Below are 10,729 nucleotides of genomic sequence, written 5' to 3'. Positions count from 1 at the left end.
AATAAAACCTTAATTGGGGACGGTGTATATGTACTTTGAAGGGCCATCACTCCATAGAAGGAATGAAAGTCCTAACTCAATGTCACGATGCAGTTCATGAAATACATTTCTTAGAATCTACATCTTGAAGAAAATCATGGACATTGATTACTATTGGCATACTTAGTAGAAAAACACAACCACCTATTGCCACACCTACAATGTATGCACATACTTGGATGAGAAAAGCTCTAACCAAATCAATTCCACCCCATCTTTTCTCTCAAAATTAAAGCACCCCTTGTCCATCACACGACCTTGCAAACTTCAAGTCTTCTTAAATACACTTCACCAAGTGCATAGGAAATGCCATAGTAACAAATGATGAGGTCCTATAACAAACCCCATCATTCACTACATCTATGCTTGATTTGGGTATCCCTTAGAGATCATCATAGATCGATTGTGAATAATGTGGTACACGAGTTGCTAAAGAGGCTGTCGATGAACCATCGATAAAGTGGTCTCTGTTACCCTGAAGCCAATGGGACTTATTGATCACATTTTTTTGATATCGTGAGAAAGACAGCAACATGAACCCAAACTTAGCGATGGTTGCTAGTTGGGACGTGATGACTAGTGACCACTTATTCCTATTTTGGTATATGGCACAAAAACCATCATGCTGGTATATTATTAAGTTTATGGTGTGCCCAGCTGGAGATGAACCAAGGCATCGTACAAGTATCCATGACCCTTTTGACTTTTAAAGGAATAGATTTAGACATCAATGCTATCTATTGATGAGACAAATAACCAGAACCATTCCCCACACGAAAGAGAGAACAAGCAAAAGAAACAAGAAGCCACCTGTTAGAGATGTTATTATCAACTCCAGCCTATGTTGGCCTCACACACACACAAACTTCTTGAATGGATCACAAAAGGAATACTCCATTTTTTTTTTCAATGAAAAGACTTCTATTAAAAGTATGACTCATGGCAGAAATCATGCATAGCATGAGAAACAAAATACCCTGAGTGTGGAAACATAATACTCTGGTGCTTTCTTATTGCATGGGTATTGAAAAAATGTTGAACTTTGCTGAATATGCAAAGTCCAGTATGACCTCTATAAAATGAAAAAGCCTATATACATGCCTACAAAATTTTCTGCCAAAATTTTATCGGCTCATTTGCTCTAAATACGTGATTCTGGCATTATAAAAGATCTACAACCCCAGGTATTACAAATGGCGTGGGAAACTCTACACGGGATGCCTGGCCCTGAGATACGAGCTCGGGAAGAGAATTAGCCTCCTTAGGACGTGTCCCTTCTGCTGTCCAGACCTGAGCCAAACACATTTACAATTAGCAGTTGCCAGTGTGACCCTATGAAATTATAATGGTGTGAACACACACCCCAAACCTGTACAACAGTTTACTACATCACAGAAACAACTTTCTACATTATTTTAAAGTGAAGGACAAAAAATGATGATTTGAATAGATCAAATGAGGTACAAGGACTATGGAAATCCTAAAATTAGTACGGTCAGGGAATCATATTGTGAAATACTACATTATCCACTATGACATACTTGAGGGGAAATTCATTCCAAACAAACTTCAAATATTGATAACTAGATAAAGGTATAAATTGTCAATCACTAAAAGCAGAGCGAACAGAAATTCATCGTACCGTAATATGAGGCCATTCATTCCGTGAAGAAACTTCCTGCTTGTTTGCTGGAATACGTGCTTCGAGTGCACACATCTTCTTTGAGAAAAGAAAGGCTGTAAGCTCTATAGGAACTGATAAACCACGTAGCTCTCCATATGCTGCCACTGCCGGAACTCCATGGGACCTCTTATGGGCAAGCGTAACATGAGCAGCTTTGAGATTGGTTTCAATATCTTTCCCAGAGAAAAACATCTCCACATCTTTATTCTTGAGTGATATCTGGTCATATTCACAAAACAAACAGGTTTACACCAGTTTAAACTGAAGAAATCGTGACTGCCAATGAGACAATACATATCCTCGTCACAAAAAGCTCAGCAGTAACATCCACTGAGTTGTATTAACTAAGCAATAAAATCTAGGAACGGACTCAAGAAAAGACATTCTTTGTTTACCTTCTGAATAACATTCACAATTTCTTTTGCTGGCAACGAAACTGCAGCGTAAGTTATGGTATTAAATGTGCGATCCCCTTCCACAGATGTGTGCATCAATGTATCTCCTCCTGCAATTTTCTGCAGCTGGTTTCGGACATTTTGGACAGCCTCCTCAAAAGGGACCTGAAAGCACCCAAACAATCAAGGTCCAATATGCTCCAGACACATTAGCTTGATGCTGGCACTGGTGAACTTTCATTAAGTACATGCTCATAAAAGATGTGTACATAAAATAAGGCATGAAGCATAGACACACTTTTGTACTTGCATGTGTCAATATGAATTGACAAGTGGATGTTAGAACATATCCAGGCTTCTGCAAAGCTGAGGTAAATCTTACCTGAATTGCATTGAGATGTTCTGCATTACCAAACAAGACTTCTCGCAGTCTTTTCTCCCAGCGCGACCATTCCTCTCGAAAAGCTCCTTTAGTGCTTTCCATTCTATCAAAGCATGCAATGCATACTATTAACGCATACATGGCATAAAATTTATCAAAAGAGCACAAGATGTTAAACACACAAAAAGCAAAGACATCAAGACATCGTGGAAGCAAGGAACTGCACTTGTATGCTTTGGCACAACAACAAATCTGCAAGCATCGTCAAACTTGAACAAAACCATAGACAGAGCACCCATAGGATCAATCCTTGTAATAATTCTGTCTTTCAACCAAGTGTTCAACACCTGGGACGACAATAACTTTATTGATTGTTGAGATCAACATGGTCTCTGGAATCTGTAGCCCATATAAGAGACAGCCATAGTTTCAGAAGGAAACTTAAGCTGAAAAGCCTAGGGCACCAAGGTCACAACAAGCTGTGATGAAAAGAAAGGAAAATAGGAGCATAAAAGAAACCTCATCCTGAGAAAGAAAGGAGAGATGTACTAACCTTCGCAGAAGGCCAAAAAGGCATATGAGACCAAAATTGAAACACCATGTGGGGGAGTTAGAGGTGTCTATCACACCTCTATGATATGTAAATGGAAAAGAACTCAAGAAAATGCTAGAAATGATGAGGATTAGGATGAGAACCCTTGAGACCTTTCACAAACACACTTTTTTTTTTTCTTTTGGTGAAATTTTTTGAGATTTTATATAATAGAGTAACTATCCCAAAACAGGATGTGCCAAAGTACATCAGCAGAAGATCTCACTATATGACAAGTATGCATCATAGTCTATGTAATGAGTTTGCAGACAATCAAAGAGAGATTGCTACAAGGAGCACCTGAAGAAGTGAAAAATAGATCAAAATCCTGTTTGGGTGGGTGAATCCCAAGAAGCCTAAAAAACTTTCCAAAGGTAGCATTAGGAAATCGAGTTCTCAAACGTTGCCCAAGGAGACGCAAGAAATCACGGGTCTTTCACACACACACACACACTTTTTTTTTTTGGGTGAAAATTTTGTTGCTTTATATTATACAATCACTATCCCAAAACAGGATGTGGAAAAATACATCACGAGAAGATCTCACTATAAACACACACTTTTTTTTAAAGTGAAAATTTCGTTGCTTTATATTACAAAAGCGCTTTTCAGAAAGGAAAAGCTGGACAATACATCAACATAAAATCTCAGTGTAAGAAAGATATACATTAGAATCTATGTAGTGAGTTTGCAGACAATCAAAGAGAGATTGCTGCAAAGATTTGCGGAAAAAAAAGAAAAAAGGATAGCTGAGGATTACCAAAAACCCTATGAACACACTTTTTTTTAAAAAGTGAAATCTTTGAGTGCTTTATGTTACAAGATAGCTAGCCAGAAAAAACTGGTAAGCAGAGATAATACATCAAGCAAAAATGTCCATGTAGGACAAATATACATCCTGATCTATGCAATGAGTTTGCAAACAATCGAAGAGGGATTGCTGCAAGGTAACGACGGAAAAAGACCAAAGTAGAAAAGACTGGATCACCAAAGACTATGTGATTCCTAGCTTTCCAGAGAGTCCCGAGTGCCCAGTAGCGAGCCTAGGTCAAGAACAAATCAAAATCTGGATGTTTTGGATATATCTGAAACAACTAGAAATGCTTGCCAAAAACAGTCTCAGAGAATCTCAATCTCAATCTGTCGTGAAGGATATCCAAGAAATTCTTTGTGACAGAGCAATTCCAAAAGCTATGAGATACAGACTCCTGGGGAGCTAAACACCGATGACAGATAGTAGGAGCAATACGTCTGCAAGATAAAAGCTATCCCGACAATAACAACCCCCAGTAGAACACGCTATAAAAACACACTTTTTTTTGGGGTGAGATCTTTGATTGCTTTATATTACAATATAGCTAGCTAGGGAAAAACTGGTAAGCGGAAGTAGTACATCAAGCAAAGATGTCCATGTAGGACAAATATACATCCTGATCTATGTAGTGAGTTTGCAAACAATCGAAGAGCAATTGTTGCAAAGAGCGATGGAAAAAGACAAAAGTATAAAATACTGGATTACCAAAGAATTTGCGATTTCTAGCTTTCCAGAGAGTCCAGAGTGCCTAGTAGCAAACCTAGGTAAAGAACAAAGTAATTTTGGCCGTTTGGAATAGATCCCAAACAATTAAAATTGCTTTCCAAAAACAGCCTGAGAGAATCTCAATCTCAATGTGTGTCTCCGAGCAATTCCAAAAGATAGGTATAGATTCCCAGGGAACTAAACACCAACGACAGAAAGCAGGAGCAATAAGTCTGCAAGATAAAAGTTGTCCTGACGGTACAACTCCTAGCAGAATACGCCATAAAAATACCTATTGGCGTAAAGGAAGCTTAGAGTGCCGAATCTTCTTAAATTGCTTTCTTCACCATTTGAGTGGACGATGCAATGCCCAAATCTGATTAGCTCTGTCTAACACCCAAGGTGGTGACAACAAAACTTTATATAGAGAAGAGACTGTGATATGAGACTTTATATAGAGAAGAGACTGTGATATGAGAATTTATATAGAGAAGAGATAGTGATATGAGACAGCTTCAAAGGCCATAAACACACACATAGACACACACATACACACAGATAGATAGATAGATAGATAGATAGATATAGAGAGAGAGGATTGTCCCATGAAAAATAAGATCCCACAACAAACAGAGGTTAAGCCTGACGTCCCAATCGGCATCATTGGGGTGGACCATCAAAGCCTGGGGCCGGCAAGCATAATATCACAATCTGTGAATGTAATTACACGCCAGCAGAAAGAGGCCACCAAGGCCCCTAACGTTCCAATCCAACCAAAGCGACTTCTTAGAAAGAAAGCACAAGTGCCTTCACCTCCGCCAAGCAATGAGCAGCCAAGCTCATCCACATCAGCTCCCGAGCCTCAAATAAAAGAAGCTCCATACCCAAATGCAGAAGTTGAGAAGGCTCGTTTTTAGGCACTTCAACAATGGGTACAAAAGGAACAAGCTCAATTTAAGACTGAGAAACAAGCTCAAAACCCAATTGGCTCCCATACATCATCATCACTCGGATCTTGTATTGGAGCTTTGACCTTGTCATGATCGATAGGGTCTCCAATGACCTCACAGTTTGCATCTATATCTTCCTTCTCCTAGGACTTTCTGCCCCTTTGCAAAAGCTACAAAGAGCTTTAGGGAAACACAAATAGGAGTAGAGGTTGGACATGCCATTGGGATCAAAGTTTTCTCCTCTGCAAGAGGCGAAGGCTACAAGTTATGAAGGAATATGCTTACGAATGGGATATATTGTACACATCATGTTTCATCAAACCGGAGTACCAAACTGAGATGCAAAGTGAAAGTGCGAGCTACTATGGAGTAATCTTGCCATTTGCTGTTGTCAACTTGTTTGGTAAAAGTACATCACCATTGTAGGCTCATCCCAATGGGCTTGCAAATTCCACTCTTGATGAATTGTATGCATGCCAAACTATGGGCTTGTGTGCCCAATTGATTATCTACTTAGGGCTTCTATAATGCATTAGCTTGCTGTCACTAGCCCTCAAAGCTATAGCCTTTTTGCAAGTACTTCATCTGGGTCAAGATCTAGGTTTTTTAGATGATTAGAGACTCTTCTCCAAGTTTGAGATATGGCTCACAAACTCTATATTGAGGCTTACAACGGAGCCTCTAGAGCTCTACTATCCAAGCTCTGAAACCTGTATGTTTTTGAGCTAGAAGACTGTCCAAGATGGGTCTTCACAAGTCTATCCAATCTAATTTAGTGCTCTTATACCATGAAAAAAAAAACGAGGCTTGCTACATTGTAATAACCTTTACAATTGCACAAATAGAATCACAATATGCACACACAAGACGAATGGCTGCAAATAGAGAATGCCTATCTCTAGCCAAATAATGCAGCAACCAAAGGCCACAAACACAATGAATCCAATACATAACACTCCTAGCTGAAGCGAGGAGGTGTGAGGGAGATTCCACCCTTTGACCTCTCAGAAGGGTCAGGTTCAAGCCTGACATGTACAATGACACAGACATGCATAAGTATCCAATCAGATTGCGATAATAGACATGCATACGTGCAACACTAGCATCTGATTGGCTGTCCTAGAGTGCTTAATGTGGTGAGGTCCATGCCCATATAACACGTAGCAAAGCCAGGTAAGTTAGGTCCATGATATAGTGGCATGTGACACCCATATCCTCCATCCATGTGTTGGTAAACTGAAAGGAAAGAGTAGAGTGGACACAAACTCAGAATACTTGCATTATGGAATGAAGAAGAGTGAGGTCCTTAAGTAGGTACCTCATACATGCTCACTGACATCACTGATGACTTCAGAGCTCCACAATCATCTCCTCAATCTGCTCCTAGATTCTCTCAATCATCCTATGTGGCTTTCCACCACCTAACTGTGCTTGTGGGCACCTAACTGTGCCTCTAGCACTCACACATAGAAACCAAGGTGTGCCAGAGGCATACACCTTGAGATATCCCATCAAACCCCCCCTCAAGGGAATGCCTCAGGCTATGTCAAGGATACATCTAGTCTCATAGTTTCTCCTGCCATCTCATGGTGATCAAGGATAAATCTATGGCTAGGTTCTCATGCTAGCAAGGGTTCCCATGGGTGTAAGGTAAACAAAAAGGGATACAAAAAGACCTTCCAATGGTTATCTCCCTTGCATGTACATGCACACAATGTCTGCAGGAGGTACCATGGAGCAAAACATACACATGGCCTACATTATAAGGTGACCAGAGGTGTTTACAAAACACACAAAACACAGTAGTTTATTTCATTAATTTTGGAGGACTATCCAGGCTGAGTACCTTGACATAAAAAGAGAGATCTGGAGCATACATAGAGATGATTTAAAATGCATAATCTTCGAAGGATGCCTTATCTTGTGGAGGCTCATCAACTGAAAGTAGATTTGCATTTTGTGTCTTTGCTTTGGCTCTACAAAACTTCTCATGATGGTTGTTTTTGCCACAGTGTTTGCATGGATTGATTTTGAAGCAGTCCTTTGAAAGGTGATTTGTCTTTCCACAGTGATTGCAAGGTGTAAACTTGCCCTTCTGGATTTTTACAGCATAAATAGTGTCATTGCCTTTCCTGAGCTCCATATGCCTTTCTTCTTCTTGGAGAGCAGAGATAATACCTTCAAGATTAGGATTAGGAAGATTTTTCAAAGTGGTAACTATGTGATCATAATCTTCAGGCATACTCTTAAGTAACACTGCCATAGCATCATCTGGAGTAATAGGAGAGTTGATAGAAGCTAGTTGAGTCATAAGACTCCGCATGTAGTTGACATGAGCTGCCAAAGTAGTGCCACTAACCATCTTCAATTCAAAGAAAGAGATTTTAAGTGATAATTTAGAGATGTGAGAGCTAGCACCAAAAATCATGTCAAGCTTCTGCCAAGCTTCTGAAGGAGACTCTAAGTCAGAGATGTGATGAATATAATCATCTCCTAAAGCAAGAGCAATGATACCATATGCTTTCTCCTCGCTAGCAGGATCCCTTGCCGGGCGTGTCGGAGTTGAGGATTCTCCAGCATTGGAGGCTGCAGAAGAAGCGGTTGAAGTCCGTTTGACAAGTCCCCAGAGGTTTTCCCTCATCAATGCAAATTTCACCTTCATCTACCATGTGTGGAAGCCCTTTCCATTGAACTTCTCTAGATTCAATAGGGTAGCCATGAGAGGGTCTAACCCAGATATTGGGCACTGTCTTTCTCTCTTACAAGGCAAAAAACAACTGAAAGGCTTCCAAAATATAAGCACTTGATGTGGCAAAGACTAGTGACCAATATTCAATCAATGATGCTTTTTCTTACATGCTTCATAGAGTTGGCTAAAATGAATACTTTCCAATCAAAACCAGGTATAGCAACTCAAAGCAAAACTGAAGCCACACTTGTACTGATGTTATTGAAAGTTTCAAAAAACCAGAAATGCTAGAATAGCATCTTATGTAGCATCATCTTCAAAAACTTGTCAAAACTGTCAAAACCAAAAGGCTGAACTTGGAGGACTTGTAGCTTACGCTTTAGAGCAAAGGAAAAGGGGGTTTTTAAGGCAAAAGAGAGCTGATATACCACAGAAGGTCCTCTGGGAAGAGAAGGCGCAAAAACGCGTCAGGGCGCCATAGCTTGCCCCTTCAAAGTCGACTCGTTTTTCACAGATTTCTCCTTGAATATGCAGCCATTGCTGCTCAGATTTCAGCACAGGATAGCCCAAGGCATGGAGAATCTACCCCTGAAAGGAATTAGAGAAAGATGAAGCGGTCTCACAGAAATCACAGAAGACAGAATCGACGATCTGCGCAAAATGGCGACGAAACGAGGGCGTCTTTCTTTGATTCCTTTCAGCCAAGGGTTCGCCCCTTCGAGGTGGATCTCCAGCAGGAAGGGCGTGGGAAATGGTTGAGAACCGGAGGAGAACAAGCTTAAGCAAACTTTGGGAAGAAGAGGAAGAGATGATGAAGAAGAAGGTGAAGAAGAAGATGATGATGTGGCAGAAATGGGCTCAAGGGGGATCAAAGGGCTCTGATACCATGTTGGTAAACTGAAAGGAAAGAGTAGAGTGGACACAAACTCAGAATAATTGCATTATGGAATGAAGAAGAGTGAGGTCCTTAAGTAGGCACCTCATACATGCTCACTGACATCACTGATGACTTCAGAGCTCCACAATCATCTCCTCAATTTGCTCCTAGATTCTCTCAATCATCCTATGTGGCTTTCCACCACCTAACTGTGCTTGTGGGCACCTAACTGTGCCTCTAGCACTCACACATAGAAACCAAGGTGTGCTAGAGGCATACACCTTGAGATATCCCATCACCATGGTGGATGCATGTGGGGGTATGCCAGCTCTTGTGGCATCTTAGATGTCTCTAGCCACTTAATGACATAATGCCATGGGTTGTCTATCTAGCTACTAATCTATTGAACCTTTTAATATCCTTACCACCAATCACCCCAAGTGTGAATTATTGAACTAAGTCCAGAGTTCATGACTCACTTTTACAACAATCTCCTTGTGCAAAGTTTGTGTTTATTTTGCTTATTCTGCTTAGTTGAATGGCAATTTATTTCGCTCAGTTGAATTGCTATTTCAATCTCTAATTGTTAATTAAGTTGAAAATATTTGGAAACATGCTTCCGCTGTAATGCAACTCTAACAGGTATCAAAGTCAGCTCTCTTTCCAAAAGATTTTTCCTTGATTGGCCTGTTTGATTACTCGTTTGATAATGAAGAACAATGAGCAGTTAGATATGCTCTCCTTTCCTTTATCTGCATGTTTCATCTATCAATGAAGATAAACCATAGTAAAGTGAGAAATACTTTGGAGACTAAATGCCTAAGATTGATACCACATAGTAATCACCCTCTTGTTGAATCCACCCAATTAGCTTAGCAATATCATCTCAATACTCAGTGATGTATGGTGAGTCCACACACAACCCACAATTCTTGTCATGTGCAAGTACTGATCTCTCTATTCCATGCTCTGACACACATGCATACATCAAGCCTGCTGGCATGACTCATAATAGTATACATGAATATTTGATACCACAGGTATCTTTCTAGTAGATGTCTTGGCTTGTCAGCCCAATGATGGAGAATCTCCTTGATGTGCTGCAGAGTGTAATGTCCCCTAAGGTTTGATTCATGGGCTACTTTTTACATTTAGAGAAACTGTGCCAACTGTTTAACACTTGGCTCTGGGCACTTTCCACTATACAACCATGAAATAACCCATGATAGATTAGGAATGTGACGCATTGTAAATCATTCTTGTTCGCATTCACAAATTGTATATGAGAACCAACAGCATTCTGCACCTCTATCTTATTCATTTCTATTAGTCTTTTTACGAGATAAATGCGGAAAAAGGATGAAAATAGGAAAAGGGAAGACCTGCAGCTGGCAATGAAATCAATTCCTACCTTCCATGTTTCATCACATGTCGCCTGAAGAGATCTAGACCCTGTTTAAGTACTCCATTGACGGGAGGTGGAAGGGAAGCCCTGTTACAAATTTCACGAGGAAAACATCATATCACAGAGAACATCTGATGAGATCATCCAGAAAAAACGTTGCATTGAACTCTTGGTAGGGGACATGTTTCGAGAAATAC

General features: G+C 40.2%; 1 protein-coding gene across 1 annotated transcript in view; it reads right to left on the bottom strand.

The window, feature by feature from the left end:
• Positions 1-985: 985 nt before the first annotated feature.
• The window catches only part of LOC147903782 (tRNA ligase 1-like), a 253,182-nt gene continuing 243,438 nt past the window's right edge, over positions 986-10,729 (bottom strand). The window contains exons 24-28 of the mRNA XM_087401184.1: positions 10,539-10,619; positions 2,501-2,603; positions 2,119-2,283; positions 1,682-1,942; positions 986-1,329 (exon numbers count right to left, since the gene is read on the bottom strand). Coding sequence (XP_087257310.1) covers positions 1,201-1,329; positions 1,682-1,942; positions 2,119-2,283; positions 2,501-2,603; positions 10,539-10,619 — 739 coding nt within the window. The 3' untranslated portion in view covers positions 986-1,200. The remainder of the gene's footprint in view (positions 1,330-1,681; positions 1,943-2,118; positions 2,284-2,500; positions 2,604-10,538; positions 10,620-10,729) is intronic.

The sequence above is a fragment of the Dipteris shenzhenensis genome, chromosome 3 (assembly GCF_047967505.1).
Source record: "Dipteris shenzhenensis isolate YYH24624 ecotype China chromosome 3, Dip_SZ_1.0, whole genome shotgun sequence".
Taxonomy (NCBI): Eukaryota; Viridiplantae; Streptophyta; class Polypodiopsida; order Gleicheniales; family Dipteridaceae; genus Dipteris; species Dipteris shenzhenensis.
This window is presented reverse-complemented; position numbering and strand designations above follow the sequence as displayed.